The sequence below is a fragment of the Rhopalosiphum maidis genome, chromosome 3 (genome assembly GCF_003676215.2).
Source record: "Rhopalosiphum maidis isolate BTI-1 chromosome 3, ASM367621v3, whole genome shotgun sequence".
NCBI classification, from domain to species: domain Eukaryota; kingdom Metazoa; phylum Arthropoda; class Insecta; order Hemiptera; family Aphididae; genus Rhopalosiphum; species Rhopalosiphum maidis.
The window spans coordinates 55520588-55547765 of NC_040879.1; the positions used below are offsets into that span (position 1 = coordinate 55520588).

Consider the following 27178-nt stretch of genomic DNA (forward strand, 5'->3'; position numbering starts at 1 on the left):
ATTGCATACAACTATAATTTATTGTATAATTATATAATATTGGGTACTCGTCCAATATGCTATCTACCGTAATCTTATATGATAGTTTAATATGATATCTAATAATTAATATTCAAATTTCGAGGGGGGGTCCGGACCCCTTGGACTTATTATTATTATGAGTTCGTCAATCATGAGTTATTTATATCGACACATAATTCAAAATGAAGAGATGTTATTAACTCGAACATCAATCCCATACACGATGTACTCGAACAGTGCGATTAGGTTTGTGGTATTAATAGCTTAAAAAGAATCAATGAACTGATTAATATATTTTGAATTGCCGTGTACGAAATAACTAAAATCGTTATAATATGGTTCTTATAAATAATAACTGATTAGATAAAAAATGAATATTAATTTGATAATAAACACTTTTACGAGGAGTCCCGTATTCAATTTTAATATTTTATGTATTTGTATTTAAACGAATTTCTTGAAAACGCAAACACGTGTAGGGACATTTTATGACGGTTTAACTATCGCGGGAAGGACTTGCGATGAATCTCTCGTAATAATATCCTATAACGACAAAACCCACGTGGGTTCGCGGTGTAACGAGCGCGCCAAGGTCGACCCGCGGCCCACTTCACAGGCAGCCGAACAGCCTCGGTGTGTGCGGCCACTGACGGGGAGGACGAACAAAAAGATTTCGAGACCCGGGCTAGGAGGGGGGGGGTGTGTGAGACCTTAATAAATATAGCACACGCACGTCGCATCGGACGTATGTACAACGCACTACGCGTAATATGTATAAATATTTGTCGTCGTGATTAGGGGCGGCGGGAGGCACGTGTTATAATAATGCGCGCGCGCGCGCGCGTGTGTGTGTGTGTGTGTGTGTGGCGGCGACGTCGCCGGTTCTTAAAATTTCGTCCCGCGCCAGTCGGGCGCCGCGGCCGCCGTCGCCGCGTACCGGCACCTAACGCGATTGGGCGACGGCCGAGACCCGAAAACGACACAAAAGAAATTCCCGAAAGAGCGACATGTTTTAAAAATATATGATATATAAGTGCATCGTATCGCGTTACCTGCACCACACATGACGATAATGATAAAACGATATGCGACGTATGCGTTACACGTTCACAGTCACAATATATCACATTATACCGCGTAATGCCCGCCGCACACGTCACGGAGTTGTGTCGAAATCATCGTGAAAATGCGTGTCGATTGGATGCATTGCGCGGTGTTTTCGCTTTTTTTTAAAAAAAAAAAAAAAAATCAAATAGGTACTTTGTTGTTTTTCGTTACAGTCGAATCTGTAGACAATAATCCGCGTGTACGTATTATAATACGTATTATTATTATAAGACTTTTGAGGCCCCAGACAAAATAACAAATGGGCCTGTTATTATAAATTTTAAATTAAATTACAGGATTAATTAAAAGAATTAAATCTAGCACGTGGGCCCCGTAGTCGGCATGGGCCCTGCAGGACAAATACCCATAATGTCCTTGCGTAAATATGGCCCCGTGTTTGCGACGTCGCACGTCATTCGCACCGTTTGCCGCCCGTGACAAATCGCGTATCGTTATTGCTTTTCCGTCGCGATATGTTTCACCGGATTTTAAAATGCTTATATAAGCCATGAGATACATTTTTTGTGTGTATATATATTTGCTATATACAGAGATAACCTCCCGGGTATATCTCAATTTTTTGTATTTTTTTTATCCATGCCACGGTTACCTATCACCTATACGGCTATATATAATATTATAATATGATATATATATCGGCTACATCGTGGTTTTTCATGACTGTGTTTTTCATCAATGATTATTTTCGATTTCAACCGTCTGACTATATATGAGTCCCTAGGCGCTGTCAAAAAAAAAAAATTCGTCGTAACGATGTATATTTTTTAACCTTTGAAAAAAAAACGAATGTTGTGTAAGACGTACGTATATTTATTTAGCACTGGGACCTTAGTGAATTTTAAATTTAAATTTAAATTTGGATTAATTGCGTTTAGAAAAATTAACATTTTGGTTTCAATTATACGGTTATCTTTAGTGCCTTTACCTGTAAAAGTGCCCAATTTACAGTACGTACTTAGAAAATACGAAAAACTTTGATTCCGGCTAATTAAAAATGTCTGTTGTCTTCTAAACGGTTCCAATATACATTAATTACATTTCTTATTATAAACTCTATTTAAATTTTAAAATTTCCATAATTCTATTCAAGTATAGGTTCTGGTTTCTAAAATCATTCTATAAGAATTATTTGGCTTCATTATACATTTTCGTAAAGATCCGGTTCCGGTCCTTTATATTTATATATACTTTTTCACAAAAAATGTCTCTGTAACATTATCTATTACTTTAATATTGTATAATGAAATAAAGTAAACTAATAACAACTGAACTTTTCACTTGCAAAATTGAAAAAAAAAAGCGTTGCTAGAGGCAAATACCCTGGAAATTCGTTGTACTAAAAATAATTTAAATATAAAATATATTTTTCTTTTTAAAAATGTAAATCATATAAAAATAATATTTCACTATTATCTCTGGTAAAATTGTTTTTAAACATTTTAACAGTTACCAAATATATCTGTCTTTGGACAAATGGACCAAAAATAATATAATAATAATGCAATTATTTTGTTTGGGTTGTTCTGCATTATTAAAAATTTTAACAAACAAAACCAACAATCAGGCCGAAATGTATGTAATAATCAATAGATGCAGGAAATAGTCCTCATACTAATAGGTACTTAAATAGGTACTCACATGGTCATGAAACGCAGTACCAACAAGTTGATGCTGGCGGCAACAACGGCGAGTCCAAACAAAATGAACACCAAGCTAAGCGCCACGTACCCGGGCATTGTCATCAAAGCTTGATCGTTCTGAAACAAACATTTTGCGTACATGTAATCATTATAATATTTAAGTATATTACAATTTACAACGTAGTATCAATAGTGTCGCATTATACTCGTATGGGTACTCTAATAGTTACGCACTCGTATAGTTTTATACGCGTACCTACGCATATACGTCATAAATTTGAAGTATCAAATCAAATTACATGTAAAAAATAAATAATTGAATTTAAAATTGTTATTTGCATAACACCGGCGAATAGAGTTACTATTTCTATATTATGGTGCGTTACGTTGTGGATTATAATATTGTGCATTCGATCGAGAATCGTTTGTTATGCATTATGCACGTATAGGACTCGCGGGACCCTCGATTCAATCCCCCACAGAATATTGTCTGGAGCATAAAAATAGATAATAATATATCATCGATCACCAGTACTACGCTATTCTACCGCGGGAGGAACCCCTTAAACATTTTTTTTCTATTAAAAATGTTCAGCTGTAGATATCCTGTAATATTTATTTTTAATATTTAACAATGCGTTTTTTGTGATCCGGAAAACGCTTATTGCAGCATGAATGATTCTATACCTACTAATGATATAATTTATAAAACTATCTGCTTTCGATTATAACGTAATAGTTTTCTTATCAAGTTTTATCTTTATTTAAGCGGAAATCTGGTTGAAAGTTTTCGTCCGGATCGACACATTTATTTATTTATTTGTTAACAATTATTGATTTTTAAATAACCTTAACAACAAGAGAATAGATAAAAAACGTTTAAAAAAAAAAAGTAGAACAGTAATACGTATTCCGATAAAAAATTCCAAATTCCATTCGTAATCAAACAGTTTTTAGCTTTTTAGGCTTAGCCATTTTATGATTAACAAAAACCCGTTATTCAGATTCTACAATTTAATTTATCTAAAACTACACAGTATAATAATATAGCAAAAAGACGATTAGGCCGTACCCGATTTCATATATTTCAGTGAACAACATTTATTTTATTTCAACGTTGCCGTTTATAATCGGAATATTTTGTTTAGGTTAGCGGTTCTCAACCTTTTTAGTTGTGTGAACCACCAATTTTATAAAAAAAATCTTTGAGGCTCACTATGATGATTAATAATATCACACCTGTGTATTATATATATAATATTATTAGGTATATATAATACAAACAAATACTTAATAAAATACTTTAAATAAATACGTTAGTTCATTAGTAATGTTAATATTATATGGTCCAGGGCCCAGTTCTACGCTTCTCGCGAGCCACAAGTGGGCTACGGCCAATAGGTTAAGAACCGCTGGTTTAGGTATTACGCAATTTTAGTCAATTTGTTAATATACAATTTCATGGCGTATAATACTTTTCGTTAAATATTTAACGATTTTGTTTCAGTGAATAGCAAATCACGTATAAATAGATCGACACAATATTATTATTTCGACGAGATGATGAATTAATAGTGTACAAATATATTGCAATTCAATATTACCTATACCACGATCCTCTGAGGGAAACGACGTTATTTCACAGTGCGTGTTAGATAATTACAAATAAATTAATAAAATATGTCGTAGGCAATAAGGAATTTCGTGTTACACAATCAATGTGTCTCTGCTCACATGTCACGACACGTATCCGGACGAAAAAAGTATATTATTTTGATGCGTCCCAGCCGAATCCGCTGACGGACGGGTGGCACCTAACCAACGCGTAGCTGCGGTACGACCGTGATACAACCCACGCCCGAGAACCACACGACGACAATGCTGATAATCATATAATAATATGATACATCATCATTCGGTATCCTGCAAATATAGACACGTGCGTCTGTACTACTATTTCGTTCCGCATTATTATTCGGTTATGTTATTATAGACCCCGAGACTACGACCCCGATGGTACAGATAACCATGAATATTATATTATATATATATATATATATATACATCATAAAAGTGCATTATGTACATGGTATATTATTATCCTATACCATGTGGACTTTGAAGTATTCATCACGACGACGAGTTTAAGTGATCGGTCACTGGCATTGGATTTCGCTCCGATACACAATAAACAGTAAACGAATATATGTCATCATCATCATCTTCGTATTATTATTATTATTATATATCTATCATGGTATATAATAATATACAGGACGACATGGCATTATAATAATAATACGACGCATCGATAATATGATGTATCTACCGTACACAGACCACACAGACAATGGTCTTCAATTCCCCCGTACAAGATCCAATGACAGAGTATCCTGGACAGTACCCCATCTAAAATCAGTGGGTAGGTTCGGGTTAGTCAGATACTGTAGATCAGTGAGTTTGAGATAATAAACTAATAACTGATGAATATTTATTACAGATAACTTAGCATTTTTATTATGTTCGTGTTTTGTGCTATTTCAGCAGTCCGGACGAGAACGATTGAGTACAACGGGTTATGAAAAACAGAAAATGAAAACTAATATTATCGGCTATTGCAATATTACTCTACTTGCTATGACGATGTGGACCCATTTAAACTATTATTTAAAAATAACCTGATACTTGTATATAATATAATTGAATGATAATTTCAGTTGAAAAGACTAAAAAAAAAAAAAAATGACTAAATAAAGTATTGATTCGGTAATGAGGTGGTGATGGTAATAAATGTAGTCGATAAAGACAATTTCTGGGCATTACCCAAAGAAATCTTTTATATCTTATATGTCACTGTGTGACTGTGAAAGCTTACCGATATCAGTTTAGGTTATTTAACGATATTTATATTATATTATATTATGTGAGTCTCATCTGACCGGTAGCCGCGGTAGGTGGGTCTCATTATATTTTCAAATTGCAAAACGAATGACATTATACTGGTCATCGTCGCGTTAATTTTTATAAAATAAACGGGTAAAAGTATAAAACAATATTGTATGGTATCTACCATACAAATATAACGCAATAATTGAATATTATGCGCATAAATCACATATTTCTTTTTTGTATAAGATTCAAAGCCAGATTGCCATTAGCACACCGCCTAAAGCTTATGAATTATTTAATATGGTACTGGTATCATTGTATCAAACATGTGGCCCGCGTGCTTGGCCGGCACGTTTTCAGTGTAATTCAAAGTTTTTCTTAAAACTACAAAAAATATTAAAAATCAAGAGATTAATGAAATTAAAATGTTGAAACGTCAATATTTTCAGAAAAATGAACTCTACAAAATTGCCATCTTCAATTTTTTTGAAAACAATTAAATAAAAAAAAAGTATAATTTTTAAATTTTTTATTAAAGCATTAAAATAAATTAAAATATGACATATTTGTAGTTATTGTCCCTATATGAATCTTATTAAATAACCAGAATTATGATATTGGCGTGTAGCTGATAATATTTTTCAGTATACTTGGGAAAATTTAAATTCGCTACTCACTGCCCCAGGCAAAATCATTTTATCAACTTAATACATTAATTTGCTTACACAATTGTTATATATATATTTTGTTTTTTTATAAACAGAGCTTAATATTTTAAAGTTTTATTTCTTCTTTTCAAACGACAGCTCAATTTTTTTATTTAATATTCTGCAGCCAAATGTAATAAAATATCTGCTAACTGAGCCAATTTATAAATATATAATATTATTGAATCAATAGTTTGACAAATAAGTTTACCTTATAAAAATGAACTCAACGCTTAAGAGAGTGAAAAAAAAAGAGTTTTCTGGCATACGAGATGTGGCAAATAATATTTAATGTATGATAACATATGAAGTAGGTCGTAGGCGTTCATAGAGAATTCTAAGAGAAATAAAAAAGAATTTTTTTTGAAATACCAAAGTTTTTGATTTTTTAAAGTTCTGCAAATAAAATTATAGCATGAAATATTAATATATGAACCAAATAACGTTTAAATTAAAAATTAACATTACAAACATATGGTTTTCGAAAAACTCATTTTGCCGATGAAAATGTATAGAGACTATTTCAAATTTAACTTAGTCAACAATAAGACTATAAATTATTAATGACTATCTGCTACACGCACCAATATAATATACTTCTGAAATTTTATTATAGTCTGTGAGTATATATAGGTATTCTATAAAGAGTTTATATTAACTTATAAAATAAAATTACATAAAAAAGTATTATTTTCTAATATTTTCAATCGTTTCTACATTAATAACGTTTCTGTAAACATCAATATTTAATGATTATAGTCAAAGTCAAATATCTTATTCAATATACCTATGTACCTATTACCTTGTATTATATTACTTTTAGGTATATCATTATTGAATGTTAGTCATTGTGATACACAACTATACTCGCATCAACGGAGTGGATTTAAAATAAAATAAAATACATTGATTGCAGGGCTTAAAAAGATTTTAAAATGCTTATTCAAAACATCAACCCATTCAATAGATACACTGCGATCTGAGTGCTTATAATTCAATGGTTATATTTATAACAATATGTATATTATTATAAATGTATTTATTTTATTTAAAATATATAATATGAGCAGAGTAAAAGAATGACTGAAGTATAAGCTATATAGTCGTAGTAAGTTAAACTGTGTGATAAAAGATATTATTATTTTGATAAATGATTAATCAGTGTTAGGGATAAAGTTATTTATCCTCCGGTTAATCAAATTAACAATCATAATCTGTAATTTTTGTATTATACTGTGTATCTACATTTATATTTTGAAACCTAAAAACATATGTTTAGAAACTTAATACCAGGTTTCTTGAATATATAAAGTAAACACTGTGGAATGAATGAATAACATATTATAGAACTTAACTACGACACGCTCACATAATATGTTGTCTTCGTCGTTTATACCTACATCGCGCGTATACAATTATATTTACGTTCAAAAGAATCAATTTTTTATTGTTGGCATTAATATTACAATGACATAATAGATATTAACTTAAAGACAAAAACATTAATCGTATTTGTTCATTGGTTTTCATTTTTAAGCGAATTATGGCTTTTTTTAATTGTATTGTTATAGATACTTATAGCAGATTGCTCAAAAGCTAAAAACTTGTAAGAAAACACATCGTAAAAACACTACTAAATACAAACGTACTATAGGTATATATTGTATGTTCGTAAAACGGATACAACTGTGTGAATGAGATGTCCGGTTAATGCTTAATTAAAACATTTTGGGATGGTGTATAATAATTTTAATGTTAAATATATGGACCCTACGCAAACTGTATTCAAGACTTGTAAAATTAAGAGATTTGTCGATTATCAAAATATTTTGTTTAAAAAAAAGACACAATTTTATCGATTCCATACTATCTATTTACCATCAAAAGTATATACCAATCCTCCAAACTACTAACTAATTTTTCGTAAAACATTTCACCCATTTTAAAATATAGACAAATTGATAGAACCATGTTTTAGACAACATCAATAGTTTACTGAATTACTATTAAAATAATTAATTTACTATACACGAAGCAAGTGTATAATAAATTAATTGAAAATGTTTAATTTATTACTTTATAAATTTATATAATATTATAGGTACAACGAATTTGGTATACAGTTAGTATAAACTATAAACAGTAACCAGCAGCAGAGCCCATATAAAATCAGCGGAATAAGTAAAAACCTGTAAAATTGACCTGTTAAAATGTTTAAAATAACATCTAATTAAAACAGAACAGTATATAACCATAAAGTGTTGCGATAATAAAAAAACCATAATCATTTATCAGAAAAATATTATTTTTTAATTAAATATTATACAATGTTATCTTATTATAAGTATAAGCATATTATGTTTTTTTAAATATTTTAAAAGTGTATAATTATAAAAAATCTATCGATACAATTTGAAGATCGATAGGTTTATGTATATAATCACATGTTATATTTTCTTTTGCAAACAACACTGAAAATAATTCACTAATGGGATCTAAATAAGGACCTTTTAAATAATTGATATTTTAATAATACGTTTTCTTTTTACTTAATGATGGTATCACATTCTTTTAGTTTTTTTTGAAAGGTATAGTATTTTTCAAAAATATATAAATTTTAAATGTGTATACATCCAAGGTGGTAACATATCCTCCGAAACATATGGCCATAATGTCATTCATTGTCGAACAAAAAATACATCAGAAACAGTCAGGCACAATAGAGACATCTGCTATAATAGGACTGTGGGTACATATATGCTGTTATACAAAGTTGTACATGTGCTCGAGATGGTCACAATAGCATCTGTGGAAGGCTGAAAAGTAGAAAAAAGCCAATACTTAGTCGAGGATACAACCTAAAGACCAGGAGGGTCACTGAGTTAATTTGCAGCTGTATTTATATAATATAGTTATATGTCCTAAGCAGATGTTTGCGACATGCATATTATTACGAAAACAACGGTTAGGTAGACCCTAAAATCGAATTTATAATAATTGCACTAAAGGTATACGATTTTTCGGAAATATTCAAATGTTCGAACTTACTGTGAACCGCAACTACTAACATTGTCCTCGCGTTAATTATCTATACATTAAATGACGTATTTCAGGAGGAGGGGCAGAGGTATGTGGGCTCTGAGAAGCATTTTTTAAAAGTTGTTTTTTTTTCTAATAAATATTATGGCAGCATGGAGTTAGTGTCGTGAAACTCTGTTCTGTGATATGCTTAAAGACTCTATGAACACAATTTTTTAATTACAATAAACCACTAAGTTATTTTATGTGTACCTAAATATCAATTCTTGTACAAATTTGAAAAGTCTATAAAAATATTATGCATATATATATATATATTAAGATTTGAAAACTGCTATATAAGAATAATGTACGTAGATTTTTATGATAGATTTTCAATCTCATTTAAATTCTTTTACAATTTCAACCACAAATAAGTTTTAAAATTATCTTTATTTGTCTTATGTTTTTAATATTTAAGCTTTAAACGCGTATAAAATACAATTATAACTGTATTTTAGATATTTTTTAAATACTTTTGGGTAAAAATAATGAAGAATGTTATTTCAAAATTTCAATATTCTCAATAAATATAAAAATGTTGATCAAAATTTAAGGATAAAAAACTAAAATATTTTTAAAATCCCATTGTACATTTTTTAAATTTAAGTCGTAATAAAGTGCTCTGTTTCTACAATTTAAAAAAAATACATTGATTTATTAATGATAAATTATTTGTATAAATTCAGTTCAAATGCCAAACGGCATAAAAATTATAACTTCGATCACTAATAAAAAATATATGATTAGGCTTAAATCATTGTTTAAATTAAATTTAAAACAATAATAAAGTTTATTAAACATTTTTAAGCATAGGCATTAAAATAAAAACAATTATTTATTTTTAACGACAATAAAATAATTTCAGTATTTTCGTGATTTTGACTAATTTAACTAAAATGATGAATATATATTTTCAAAAAATTATTTTTATTATTATTATATTACAGAAAGAACAACATATCAAGAAAATATATCGTTAACTTGTCTTACCTATTCTCAAACAAAAATTTTACCAAATAAAAATTGAAAAAAATCCAACAAAATTTACAGTTTCTAATGACGATTAATAAAACAAAAGTATACTCAAAATATATGTCTAGTAAACGTTGAAATAAATTTGTTAAAAAATTCAACTCTTCAGTTATTCAGTTTTGAATAAAATACAAAACAGATATTGATTTTGCCAAAAATTGGTTCTGCATAAAAATTTCTATTTATCCGATAACTCAGAAAATTGAAAATGACTAGAAATAGGAGTTGTTTAATAAACCTTTACCTTTAACCTTCAGAGTATTAATTATATTACATTTGCTATCGTTTTGTAAAAACAATAATTAATAATATTACATTTAACAGTCGTATCATAACAAAAAAATATTACATCATTTTGAATTTCTATTGTCGATGAATTGACTTAGTAATTTAGCTACTATCTAAATAGTAATTGATAATAATTATTAATTGGAATTCATACTATATAATATTATTACATAACAATAGTTCCAAGAAAAATACCAATTAAAAATGTAAATCAATTCTTTGAATATTTTATAATGCGATTGTTTTATGGATGTTCATAATAATTACCGAACATAGTTATAGTTATAATGTATTATATCTAACTGTATTCCATTATGACGTAAGTTCTATAAAAATAGATACTATTTTTTTTTTTTTAATTTTCTACAAAATATTTCTGTTAATTTATTATCTGTAACAAGCTTTTCAGTTACTTTTATTAAAATAATCAAAAAATAATTACGTTAATGTGAATTTAAAAAAATAAATATCGAACAATATTCTTTATTTATGCAAACAATTATTATTAGTCAAAAATGGAATGAATAACCAATATAATAAGACAGAAACATAAAAAAAATTAATTATGTTTAAATTAAAATTAATAAAATAGAATGAGTGAAGATTTTGATTTAATAAAATGTATATACAAATATTTCAGAATTATTAAAGAGAATAAGAATATCTATATTATTAATATGTCAGCATTCGACGACTGGACTTGAAATAACTATTCACAATAAACTATAATACTAAACCTAAAGTGTTTATAAGTAAAATTATAAAGTCTAAAATATAACATAACATAATATAATATATCACATTATCTGTAAAGAGCGTCGATGTTTTAAGAAGATATTATGAAAGAAATTGAACAATTATGAAATTAAACATTAAGCATAATAAATTAACAAAGCCTAATGGAAAGAGAGCACACGGAAATCGGGTGACCTATGGATTAATAATTTTATAAATAATTATACATAATACAATTAATAAACATAATATACCAACAAACACAAATGTGCAATTTAACATAGAACGAACATACGTTTATTAGTATAATAAAGAGTTAGGATGTTGATGACTTATGCATTTTTTTTCTTTAATTCTATACTATGCTATTTTAGCTAAAAAATTGTTTTACGCCTCTTAGATTCAGATTATTCTAATTTTATTTTACATTTTTAGCTATAAATTCATTTTTTTTTTGTTGTTTTTTAACGTCATTTATCCACATTTTTATGTCATTTTTGTACTATTTGTACAATATGGGACATTTTTCTCAAATTTTAGATTTTTAAGAAAATTTGTATAATATTCGAAAAATAATTTTAATTTTATTGTTGTGGGGTTTTTTTGTGATTAAATTTATCGCGCATCGACAAGACTTACTGTTCGAGTGTTATACGTTGATAAAACAAGTGCTCTTTCAGACATACACCGATCATTGAGCATTATTATTATATATTTATAAATAGTATGGAATACATGTATATTATTGTTCATTAATATTATAATTCATATTTGAAATAACCTAAACTTATTTTTACATCCATTTCTCTAATAAAAATTATTATTTATAAATACATTTTTTTCATTTTTTTCACTTATTTAATTGATTTAATTTAATTTTCGATTTTGTAGATCATTTTTTAAGTTCATTTTTATAAGTTTTTAGTGCATTTTTGCATTTTTGTTTTAGTCATCAACATTCTAACTTTATTTATTACTTAACAAATAACTCTAATAAACCAATAGCTCAGGAAAAATAACACAATATAATAGGTACCTATTACGATTTCCGAAAGACAAAGTTAATATTGCAAAAAAAAATAAATATTTTTTAAACCAAACATTGTAATATGAACGAAAATGGTGACGAATGGACATAACAACAATAATATAATATTAGGCTTCAGTGAGGAAGCGAATAGGGTTAGTTTAACACCTTCGGAATACCGAAACAGTCAATTCGACATTACGGAAAATAGGGTGTATTTTTTTTGTCCTCCGTGACACAAATAAATGATTTTAACTTTTTTTCAAATATTCGGATATTTGTCTAATAAGTATTTTATTATTATTTGTTATTATGAAATCGCCCGGGTCAAGAGAACATATTATACAGGAATTGATATAATATTATTATCTTATACAATAATAATAATATATTAATTTATATATTTAATTATCGTGTAAAATAATAAATGGTTTAAAATATTTTTCAAGCACCATAATATTATGTGTTTTTTATGTCACTGTATGATAAAGAAAAATATAGTTTTACCATAAACGAACAGCACTTAGAGTCTTGGAGGTTTATTTGACCACACGTGTTTATATAATCCGATTTATCTTTATGATGTGACCAGGACAATAATATAAGTAGGAATGCAATTCCAAGAAAAATGTAAGTGAAAAATGGACAGGGGTTGGCCGGAGAGCATACGATCCCGTCCGATCACATACCTACAAATGTAGGCAGGTGCAGACTAATGTTATAGTGTGGTGTAGGCTGTTATGCAAAGGGCTGATTCGATATATCAGACTGTTGTGGGCCGTATAACGTTTATTTATTACTTATTATTATTAATTTATCTTTATAAAATATTTGTTTAGGTACCTAGAATATAGGTACGTATTAATGTATTATACCGGTCGATTTAAAATTAGAGAATTTAGCATACTTATTTATTAAATAGTTGGCGTAGTTTTCATTAAAATTAACAATCTTAACTTCTTAAGAATCATCCACGTGATTTCAAAAATGTAGTTATTTATTAATATTATTTGATTACGTTGATTTTATGACGTTTAGATCCAATACTTATGATTACGTTTTAGATAGAACGAAATACGATCTAGAAACCCAAAGTATTAGAAAACGAGACAGAAAAAATTACGCCTTATTGATTTTATTACTAATTAACCAAAAGTCAGCACGCATTTATATTCTATGGATAAAAAATTAATTTTCTTCTAGAATTTCGATAAATATATTAAAAGAGTATACATTTAATAAAAAATATTATACTCTATTTCAGTTATAATAAGTCTAAAAGACGTGTGTGAACAGCCGTAGACTCATTTTATCGTTCCACGTAATTAACAAATTAGTGCAGGATATTATTACGTATTATGGTTGTCAATTTTCAAAATTAGCGTACTTATTTGTATGCTCAGTTCGGCCGTTAAACGTGTCATTTAAGATTTTTATTTTGTAATATCACGGTCTTTGCGAACAGGTAGGTCATTATTAATTTATGCATGCAGCGTACTGGAGTCTTACCACAAATTTTATGATCATCAATAATTATTTAATTAACACGAGTACATGATAATTTCATTGACAAACCCGGTTGCTTAAACATCATATTTACACATCATATAAACAAGGCATACTATTTCACAATTGATTTCAATTATATATTATTTCAGCGATTTCCAACCTTTTTAGTTGTGCGGACCACCAACTTTGTAAAAAAAATCTTTAAGGCCCACTATAATGATTAATGATTAATATCACACCTGTATACGTATGTATATAATATATATATATATATATATATAGTGTTATTAGGTGAAAATACATTAAAATATATAATAATATTATTTTAAATGTAGGTATACGTTGGTAATGTTATATAGCCCACGGCCTATGGGTTGGGAACTGCTGCTTTATACGATTTTATGTTAAATTTGGAACTGATAAAGGTGGTCGTACACGTTTCTATTACTATAGCAGTCGCATCATAAACCGTGTGCTTGACAATGCCATTTGAAATAATGTGATGAAATTATAAAATTATGCAAGTCATTAGTATTAAAATCAGTTCTAGGGACTAGGATTATATATATAACTACCGTAAATAAGAACCATTTTGTACACCGATGTTGTCCGATCTTTTGTCTTTTCTATATCGCTTACTATTATGAATTGGAGGGGGTGGTCAAATTATACCTGTACCTAAGGGCCCTATTTCAATATGGAGGTATACAATAAATGTAAATTTTAAAAGTATAGAACTGAACGTTGCACGGCCATTCAGCCTGGATCCTATTGGTCCACATTGTATGCCGTACGACAATGTGGCCCAGTACGTCCATAGTGCCACTCTAGTATGGTAGCAGGACGGGGGAAGAAATATTTCAGTCATAATAATTTATGTTCTTGTAGTATGACTAATTATTATCAGAATAATTGAGTTTAATTTGAGGTTTAAATATATTTGTGCCGTAGAAATTATTTACCAGTAAAGACGTAAGGTTCATATAATACAATAAAAGAAAATCATTCTCATTATTAATAACAATTTTATTCCAGCGCAAATATATTACATGATATGGGCTTGGCCAAACTCGAAGAAATTATTATGAGAGGGCGTGTATTAACTAAACTAACAGGTCTTAAATCTTTTGGGACAAATTCCATTTATTTAATTATAGTTTCTAGGGGGCTCGTATCACTCGCTGTGAAAATAGGTTTTATATTATTGTCATAATATATGTTTCGCTTTATTGATAAATAGATATAAACACAAAACCAAATAAATATAAATCATAATTGTAAGTAAAATATAGTTGTCAGAAACCGATTTTAAAATATATTTTTTTTCCCGAAAATCAACAATAATTATCCATAGACTAGTACGTACCTGTTGTATTAATATGCAACTGTCAAAGTTATAAATATATTGTAAATCTTAAGTATATTATGGAGTATGTAAAAAGGGACCGAGATTTGAAGATTTCTGAATAAAATATTTTTATATTGTAATCTACAACAACAATATATCTTTGTCATGGTTATAAAGGAATAATATATTTCATGGCCCAGTTCTAAACTGCTGTTATTATTAAACACCATTTGTGACTGAAAATATGCACCGTTGTATATGAAATACGTTTTTATATATTTTTATTCCGTTTGTTAGATTTGTGAGACGTTGCAATAAAACCGCTGGGTTTAAAACACGAAAGCCGATAGCCTACAACTGCTCAATAAGTAATAATTATGAACCATATTTTTTATCGTTTCGAAAACGCTTTTATTAATATTTTGTGCACGATGGACTTATCAAATAGAAATATATTATATACGATGAAGCGGTGAGTGGGTGAGTTACGGGTGATGTGGTTGGTACTTAGTTGTGTGTACAGTGAGGTAGAGGACTGGAGGCATTGGCCTGCAATAAAAATATACGACCTTATCAACACAAACAACCGAGTTTAGGGTAAGATTCTATAATAATAATAATAATAATAATAAATAAATTGTTATAAAATAATATATAGAAGGAAAAACTAATTCTCGAGATTTATAAAGTGAAAAAAACTGATTTTCGCGAATAGAATATATATTAATTCATTATTGGTGGGTATGACGTGTATGACCTCAGTATCAAATATAACTTTACAAACTAAAAAGGTGTCAGTGATAACTGGAAATATATGTATAATAATAGTATATACATTCGCGAGTATGTGTATTATAACTTGGACGTGACAGTAATGGATAAAAAACCCGTTTTGGGAATATAAAAATACGATAAATATATTATCATGTTTAGTAAGCGACTAATAAATTTATAATGCAGCTGAAATATACATAATGTATTTATAGCTTGAAGATAACTGCAATATTCCCTTATAATGAAAAATTAAAATGTTGATTCATATCTAAATGCCGTATTGATATTTTATTCATTCCTTACAGTCGGATTATTTTAAGAAAATTATAAATTGTGATATGTAAGTTTATACAGATATTTTATATGCATACAAATTATTTAAAAAAAAAAATGATTTAGTTTTTGACATAACAATAAAAGTAGTTAATACTGGATAAAATATTAAAAATGACGAAATTATTATTATTAATAACCAAGCATGTACTCGATTGTTTTTATCTATACTCGATTTATTATCCTAAAATTATCAACCAAAAGTTATAGGCAACATAAAATAAACTTTATAAATTCAAGTCAAGTTACAAGTTGCGTTTGAATAATTCAAATATTATAACTTCATTCTGGTAATAATATGGAATCTACACTGCAGAGAATCGTGTACTGATCGTCATCAACTATATCAATGTTAGTACTATGTAATGAGTTGAACTTCTTTTCTCACATTCGCAATAAAAAAAAACTAAAAAAAAATGTGAAATCTTTAAATTTTTGCTCTACTTAAGTTTATTTGAAATTTAAAATGTATAATTATTAATTTTTATTTTATGTTATACATGAAAACATATTTATTATTTGTATCATTAATGTTTCTCCTCCAAAGATATTGACCTAAAAATACAATACACAAACTTTCACAGGTCGATGAAATTTTTCACCAAGATTGCAGTGGGGATTTAGCGAGGGACGCTATAGCACTGAATGGTCCATGTTAATTTTTATTTTTGTTCAGTAAAAAATCATATCCGTTATATTTTTTGTGTCTGATAAATGTTGGAATTAATAATAATCATATATGTGTATAAGCATATGATTCCTTTTAAAATTATTCTAAACATGCCCCCCCCCCCCGGGACATACATTGATACATTTATGATCGAATTAAGTCTTCGATAAGTCCAAGGGCTAAAACTCCATCGTGAGTTTCCATCGATTAAAAAGCAGAATACAGTTCTACAGTTCTTCTGAACATTATAACACATTTGCGTATACCTACATAACTTGAGCTATCTACTATTATCTGTTATCTAATAAACAATATAACTTTTATCGAACTTAAAGAAAAACACTCAATTCTAAAATGTTGCCTAAAATTAAAATATAAGTACATAAATAATATACACCGATATATCGCCTAAAGTTCTAAAAATATGCTCTCTATATTATAATATTATATGAAATACATTTTAATTTTAATTAAAAACAAAAACTAGCACTAAAATATATTCCACGTTAATTATTGCGAACAATATCTTTCAAGTAATTGTATTTAAGTTTCTATAAGCATTTTAAATGATTTGTTTGCTAATAATAAGTTTATAAAATTGTAAGTGAACAAGAAACTGGAAGTGATATTTTATGTTGACGATACTATGATGGCTCCCTTACATCTTAAGAGCCCGGTTACGAGCCCGGGTACGAGCCCGGTTACGAGCCCCTCCCCTTTAATTCGGCCCATAAGCAATAACGGTGCAACAACTTTAGTGGCGTCGGCGTCCACCGTCTCGTTTTACCCACATCTCTAAAATTCGTTGTCCGACCCCCAGCCGCGGGGCGCACGCACACTCACGCATGTACAGTGTACACGCGCCGGCGCACGCACCTTCTCCGGGAGCGCGGCTGTACGCGACTTGATATTGTGATGTTATTATTATTCTCGCTTATCGGTTTCGTCCGTCGTTATCGCTGCTGGTCCGCTATTTCGAAACTGTCCTTTCCGCGGAAACATCACGTAACACGCGACTCACACACGATTGCTATTTTATTATAATTTCGGATGTCATATAATATTCGTATATTATTATTATTTATTATATATCGTCAATAGGTACTGACAACAAGGTACTGAAATAGGTATTGTAACAGCCAATTTTTTTGGAGTTACGATTCCGGACAACCGTACTCTCTCGATGATTCGTATAGTCATTAGCTTTCGAATTTTATTTAAGTCATATTACACAAGCACGTACTTCCGTTACTGTATAGTTCGTGTTTTGTTATTTCTTTAGCATAGTCATTAACCGTCTACGATGCCCGTGAAACCGAACGACGACAATGATAGATACCTGTTAAGATGTGGTTTTTTAGTATACATCTAACCACCTACATAATATCAAATCGATTTCCGTGGTAAACATCCTGACGAGATCACTCCTTTCGTAAGTACCTTGTTTGACCATGTACATACCTAATATTCATTGTTGATAATTGCATGATCATTATTATTTTTTTATCATTTATATTCGCGAATAATCATTTTCTATTTTCGTTTTCAGCTTTAAGAGCGGCCGAAGTATCGAAATGAAGACGTCCGCGATCATGTTTCTACTCGTACTCAATCACATTCAACATCGTTCGGGTAAGCAAATTGTTTTGGTAATGAAATAAATAAGTAGTCAACTATCGAGGTTAGGTTAAAAGGGGGGAGGGGATCGAGATAAAAAAAATTCTAAGGTCAGTGTAAACGAAAATTTTATATTCGAGATATCAAGAATTTCGAGACATCAAAGTTTGAGTTATCAAAAGTCGATGGTATATATGGATTAAATCTAAGTGACAAGTTTGAATAAAATAAAGTAATATTAAGTTATATTAGTATTTCCTTGAAAAATTTTGTTCCCTGGCCTGAGTACAGTTCTACCCCAAATTGAAACTACAGATTTCTTACAATAGATTAAAATATAAATATATAAAAAAAAAATGTAATGTATATTTATTTATAAAAAAAAACCAGGAAACAAATATTTTGCCTGATTCTAAAAATAAAGTCCTCAAAAAATTTGTATAGTAATATTTTATATTTTTAATGGTGTATTGGAGTATTGTGTAGGTATACCTGTCATATGAGGTAAAAACAGACTATTGTGGAGTTTAATAATACTGCATTTCGCAATACTCCAATTAGACATTTCTCATTTTAATCACTGACAACTGTTCGTCATCACTAATTTACTGCTATTAATACAAAATACTATAATTGTTATTTTCAAGTTATAACTATTAACATTGGTGGTTTCAATAATTAACTCAATATAAAACAGTAAATATATTGTTTTGTATTATTTTTTGTGTTCGCGTGTTTCTTTTGCGCATATGCTTATAAATATATCAATGGAATTTAAACAGGACTATTACGTCAAAATGGAATTAAAAACTTCCCGTTTTAAAGTATTTTGGCACAAGAGGATTTTGTGGTAAAAAAGGGACAATCACGTTTTAAACAGGATCCTAATGTGCATAGAAGTAGTAGAACTAAGCAATTATGGTAATTCTATTATTATGTATTTATTAACTAAATCCTTACAAACATCTCGGGTATTGCGACGATGGTTTTTGAGTGGAATTATTTTTTTAACAACCTCACTATATTAGCTGTAGTTCAAGTTATTTATTGTGTACATTTTAACGTATTCAATTTTTGTTTTAGTTAAAATACCCTGTCAAAAAAACAACTGGAATATTCAAGATATCAAAAAGTTCAAAAATAATTCACTCACATTTATAGACGATTATGTAAGTCTATAAAAATTATAATATAATTGCTTAATTATTATACGCTATATAATATATATTTATAAATTATTATAGTTATAAGTATTTATAAGTTGTTATCTACACATCAAGTCTTATTATGGTATTTGTAAAAATCACTTATATGAACTATCCAAAATGAATAAATTACACGGGTAAAACTATACGAATTTGAAAATGGAAATATGAATTCAAATGTCAAATCGCTTCTGCTTAAATTATTAAGAACTTTCTTAGTAATTAAAATAATATAATGTTTAAACTATTATCGTTAAAAGTATTGAGTAGTTTAATGTCGATGCGATGTACGATTTCACGGATCAATGCAAAATAAATCTGAATAAGACGATTTTTTTATTGTATTATTTAACGAAATCTAAATTCTAGCTATTTTAACTTTACTAAAGTTCATCATTAAACTAATATATTAGATGATCTCGAATTTATTTATTTCCCGTAAGTTTTTTTTTTTTTTATTAATAATATTTATTTGTAATTGGCACCATAAAACATGTCTTCATTTGATTACCTCAACAGGCAATTGTTCAGTTAACACTTTCTTGTATAACCCATCATTGAAAATTGCATTCTATCTCTCTTCCTCCTTCATTATTTTCTTTTTTATAGTCGGATATATCTTCCAAAATAATTGGAATCTCATATTTTAGCGTCTTTAGTATTTTACTGACTGGATACATAATATTAATGCGCGTAATGATTTACAGTTGTAAATAAAATATTCTATGATGATATTTTATTTAATGTATTCGTTTAATAAATTAGTACCTAATTATATGTATCAACCAACGTACGTTATTGTAGTTCAAATTTCAAATTATAAACCATTATAATAGCAAGTATAGAATTTTATTTATTAAAAACAAAATCGTTTATAGTACCTGATTCGGGTAATTGTTTGGATTTTGTGGAAAGATTAAACCGCGCGTGTATTTTGTATATAAAATATTGTTTTGTAGAATATTATCAAGTTTTTCTGAAATCTCAGTTGGATCGAACTATTTAGAGCTGCAGGCCGAAAATCATCTTCTATGTCAGGTCAAAAGTTTAGGAATATTATATTATATTATGTAATATACATATAATACGTCTTCTGTTCGTGAGAAAACTACCACAAGTATAGCCCTGTCAGTTTCATTATACTTATAATTAGCAAATTCACGAAGACAGGTACCGTTCCCAATTTCGGAAACAAGAAACAATATAACTATTAAACATGTTGACAGACTGAATCAATACATATTAATATTTGACGAGGCATAAAATATAAAAAAAATTATATGTATTTAATGTTTAAGTATTCTTAATACCTATACTTATAGTATGAAATTGTTGTCATATTTATCTTTTAATTTTCAATCTTTAGATGGTAAGTTTTTGGACGTTTGTCGTGATACAGAATTTAATATAATTTCAATGTGACAAATATAAAGGTACATGTCGCATCTGGAGGTGGCCTAGGATGATATAATCTATTTTGTAGTAACCTAAACAAAGTTATCATTAAAAGTTTACTTGTGTATACTATAATATAATATAGATTACGTTACATATACGAGTATAAATACATTATGTAAAGATGCGTTTATACATGGTGAATTTAGTTTTTTTTCTTTCATTAACATTTATTCAACAGAATACCAAATTTTAGATACTTTTATGAATTATTTTTTTTGAATAATCGGTTTACTGAACTGTATTTTATTTTATAACTTTTTTTGGTACGTTTTGTTTTTATAAATACATAGTATAAAACTGATTTTTTATGTGATTAAAGAAATTAATACTTTGTTAAAATAACAAAGTGTATTTTTATTTTATACTAAACTCATTTTTTATTTGTACATAAATAACTCGAGTAAAAACTTTTAACATTTTTTTGTCAGTTACCCCACATAATTCTCTCACGCACCGTACCTTCAGACTGTAGTATATAAGCAAAGGAGTCCCGCTATCCCTTCTGTCATCTGGTTTTATGTTAAATATTTTGTCCTTTGTCAACATTTGCAATTTAATAAATATAATTTTAAGAAAACGATGTTAGCAAAATTTCACACAATAATATATTATTATTAAAATACCAAGTGATGTTGTGTTTGATAAAAATCAGGGAATTTCAAGCATTTAATAATATGATTTTTGGTTGATAAGTTACATTATCTAAGAAAAAAATTTTGAGACTACTTTGAACTTTAATCGCATTATTTTAATAGAAAAGCTGTTTTAACAAGTATAAAATAATCCTCTCTAATTTAAACTTAACCTAACCTAACCAATGGTTCATTTTCTCTTAATTACTATGTCAAATCAATCCAACGACTAACAGTATTATTAAAATAACTTGTTTATGTGATTTTCAGAGATAGTAAAATTTATCCACTGAACTATTCACGTTAAAAAATAAAAAATAAACATATTGTCAATAATTCTTTTCAAGATTATTTTATTCTATACAGAATTTTATTTGAAATTATGCACAATCATAACATTCAAGTTTCATATTACTGTTATTAATAAGGGCATGTTTATGTTTTAACTTTTTTAAGGTTTACCTATGCTTTTTTTCACTTGTCATAGATGTTATAATATTTGATGTACTGAATTATCAACAAATTTACAATACTTTGACCTGTGAACTCGGGAACTAAGTTTGATAAACCCTTCGTAACAACCCGGGAACCAATTTGAATACACCCTTTGTAACAAATTGGGGCCCAATTCAGACATTTCGGAACCAATTCGGATACACCGACACAAACACACATTATAAAATCAATTTATACATCTGCTCTGATTTGAATGTAAAATTATAAGGTTAATGTATGAAGAAAATACTATCATGAATCATGACGTATAAAAATAGCAATGTCATATGATAAACTAGAAAATTTAATAATTATAGTTTTATATGGTTATAGTTATTCAGTATCATGCATAAATACATAACAACAACAATAAAAATAATATAATACATATATAATATAGGGTGCATATAAATTTCCATCATGTTCAAAGTCAGTTGTAGATAGTTTTCACTGCGTACATAAATGTATATGTCAAGTAATTATTGTGTTTGGGGTTAGTTGGAAAAGCCAATAACAACTCGAATGTTTTGGTAAATTGTAATAAAATCCATTCTTTAAATATTTTCCACTATTTTTTTTTAAATATTCAGGCCAGATAATAGGCCAGGAATATAATAATAACCTTGTCTTATAAGTATTTTTATTAATAAAAAAATAAAAATAAATGTTTAAAACTAATTTAAACAATTTTTATGAAATTTTGCAATAAACCAAGGTAGAACGCCTCAGATAAATGCCTTTCAATGGAGTTTAATAAACACAATAACTTTCATTATAGTTCATTAATTCATTTTCGAAAATTTCAACCCAAGTGCGTAGAGTATTTGTTTTAATATAAACCTATTTCATCTATAGAGAATGTCTGTGGCTATTTTTTTTTTATTACCAGTAATTTACCACTCTCGCAAATGGTATTGAAATCAACTATTTTTATTTATCAATAAGTTATAGTTATCATTTGGTTTATAATTTGTATATTATGTTTAAATTGTGTGTTATTTTAATCTGAAAACAATTTAAAAGATTATACGCTTTATTTTAATTAAATAGTTCGATAAAAAATAAAACAATTTTTATGGTTTTACTTGTTAGTACAATCATACCATATTTGTTTTAAACAAAAATCACACTAATTCAGATTTTTTCAGTAATTGTTAAAAATTAGTTTACCAGTTATTTTTTTTAAGAGATAATTCAAATACAAATTATTAAATATAAAATTAATATTATAATATTCATATTACGATTTTATCGAATGGGGTAAGATAAAATATAAAACGGATATCTTCCATTTATGTTTGTTGAGCTAAATCAAGGAAAGTTACCATACTATAAAATTGTATTTTTAACTGAGTTGTTTGTTAGATTTTATTAATTAATACATGAGTCAATAAAACTTTTTATTTGGTCCAAATAATTAAAAAAATGTTTCGATTGAAATTTCAAGTGTGTGATAAAATGATATAAATAAACGAATACATATGTCTGATACTTTAACATTAAATTAATAGTTTTAATAAAATACATAGAAGTTATTCAATGTTATAATATTATAGTGATATAGTATGTTATACTATCAATTTTATAAATGGTTTTATAAATGTATACAACATGATGAATAATTTTGAGAATTTATAACTAATGTTATAATTAAGTGATGTAAATTTATCAAATAGAGACAATTTTCATAAATAAGATGAAATATATTTTCAATACTCCAGTATCTACATCATTTAATTATACTCAATCAAATAATGTTCATCATAGTTTAAAATATTTAATTTTCAAGACAAGAATCTTCGACTCACAAACCATTTACGTGATCTAATAATTAACATAATTATTAAAGCTCTAACCATACAATTATTAACTGGTATACAATTATATAAATGTAATATATGTGTGTGTGTGTGTGTATTATATTTGGTTTCGTAACTTTTGTTGCAAGATAAAAATATACTGTAGAGATCACAAAAAAAATGTATTAAATTTACTTATTTAATTAATTGTGTTAAAAAACTTATTAATATCAATGTAATTTTAGGTTCTGGGCGCGGCGTGGCGATGAATTTATTGATTTTACAATTGGGTGTGTTATTTTTATTTTGTTTCGAAATACTCTTTTTAGTAGAAAAAATGACTAGATCATAAACTATGATAAGTAGAGTGGTATATTGTAGAAAATTGGATATGATTGGTACTTTTGGGATACTTTTGGAAAACTTAAAAATTCTCAGTCCTTTTTAAAACTATTAACTAAAAAAAATAAGAACATTAAATAAAATTGTAATATTATTTTTATTATTATTATTGTTAGGTAACCTTGGTTACTAAAAATTTAGACCATCTTTGCTAAGAATTTTTTTTTCATCGAATACAATACTTCATACTTGGATTACAATTTAACACAACCATTACAGTTCCTGCTTGATAACGAGATACACGCGGCTCCTACTTAATTTGAAAGTGCTTACCTATCCCCCATCCCTATTTATTTTTATAACACTAATATATAAGACAATTCCTAAAAATATTGTTCTTTATGAATACTTTATATATATTTAAAAATGTTCTTATAGATTTTAAATAATTTCACTATTACCTAATTATTATATGAAATATGTACATTTTTAGATAGCTAGAAATTGTCAACGTTGCTGTAGAAATTTTTAATTAATGTACTACTTAATTTGGTTGTTTATTTTCTAATCAATAAAAAACTTGAATGAAATTTCGAAAGTACTAAATTATAACTCTGACAAACTGTTTAGTAAAATTACACATTTCTAAAATCAACATCTCCTTAATTATCGCACAGAATCTTAAAGAAACAATGTAAGATAAACAACTCAAATTCGATTTTAAAAGCACAAGAAAATCTATTGTTTTAGTGAAGATTTTCTACACAAACATTGTTTTTCTGTAGGAAATCGGATACGTAAGACATTAACGAAAATCAACAATTTTAACATTTTAGTAAAAGATTTGTATGTATCTTTGTACAGTGAACTTAAATCCGGGAAATAAGTAAAACAAATTATACTTAATAATAACGTCTTGAATTTAAAGCTATAATATTTCATACATTTGTCAATTCCTGTAAATAAGTTTTGATATGGTAATGAATATTAATTTAACTAAAAAATCCGTTCAAAGAAAGACATTCACTATTCATATTATGTTTTAAAAATGAAGACAAGTATGTCAATTTGTTTGTGATGAATTTTAATTAATTTATGTATTACTACATACGAAAAACGATTACGAGTGGGGACCATTTATAATTATCTTTATGTACATTTCATTATTTGTTTTTAACATATTACATTAATTAATTATAATACCTATATTTTTAGTTTATAATAATTATTATATTATTGTCATTAACTTTTGAGTTTTTAGTCATGTAATACTACTTTATCGTAAAATCGTATGAATAGGTGTATGATATAAATAGGTAATATAATAAAATTAATCTACATATTTTGAAAAGGTCGTTGCATATTATAAAATTCAAGATATAAAATAAGATTTAAACGAATAATGTTATTGAATTATACAAAAATAATTATTTATTGTTTAGAGTTTAATATGTTTACTCAATTTCATTAAAATCCTAATTTCAAATGTACCTTTATACAAAACAGTTATACTTATATATTTTTAAATATTTTACATATATCTGTTAACTTATAATATTCAATTTTTTAATTTTTTGGTTTAATGAATAATTTTTACTGATAAAAATGAAAAATAAAACCGAAAATTTTTTGTGCCTTCAAATAAGTCAAAATGAAAAATATATTTTTTAAATTATACTAGGTATGTACAGAATATGATAATTTAAACAATTGGTGAATACGTATAATATGGTGAATATTTTAATATTATAAAACTAAATTTTTGATCAATAAACGTATTAGATGTTTTTATGCTCAGAACAGAGTAATTATTTTATGAAGCTATATTAGTTTAGTATCTATGTACTGTGTAGGTGCATTTTCTAATCCTACAATTTTTAGTACTTAGTTTATATAGAACAAATGTGTAATGGAAAAATGTCAATCAATTTCAAATTCTGCTATGAATAGAATAAATTTAAATAATTTAGTTTTAATTTATAGGCTAATAGGAACTATACAAAAAAAATACAAATTTAAGTATAACATATAATATACAGAGATAGATATATAGTGTACTCTATATGTACACTGTTATATATCTTTTTATATTTTTAGAGTATTTTATTTTGTTGGGTTTTTAGGTTATTTATATTATGTATACAATTGTTAATAAGTAAATAAATGAAAGTAGTACATTTTATTATTGATATTTTAGATTCTGGTCGATGTGAATTTTTTCTACCTGTCATCACTTTTTTGGGCAGTAAAAATGCTTCGATTTTTTAATTTGGGGGTAGTTTCTGATAGAGAATTGGATATAGTAAGTACATTGAAAGGATGAAAATAATAAAAAACAAAAAGTTTTACGAATTCCCATTTAGTGTAATTCAGTTACAAATAATCATATAAATACATACATGCAATTTTCATAAAATGTTAATGTTAGCATTTATTATATGTTATTTA

At 27.4% G+C, this 27178-nt stretch overlaps 1 protein-coding gene across 2 annotated transcripts in view; it reads right to left on the reverse strand.

Annotated features, from left to right (window-relative positions):
- Positions 1–27178, reverse strand: part of LOC113555802 (two pore potassium channel protein sup-9-like) — an 81242-nt gene that overhangs the window by 25280 nt on the left and 28784 nt on the right. For both annotated transcript variants that reach the window (XM_026960355.1, XM_026960354.1), the window contains exon 6: positions 2788–2906. In XM_026960355.1, coding sequence (XP_026816156.1) covers positions 2788–2906 — 119 coding nt within the window. The remainder of the gene's footprint in view (positions 1–2787; positions 2907–27178) is intronic.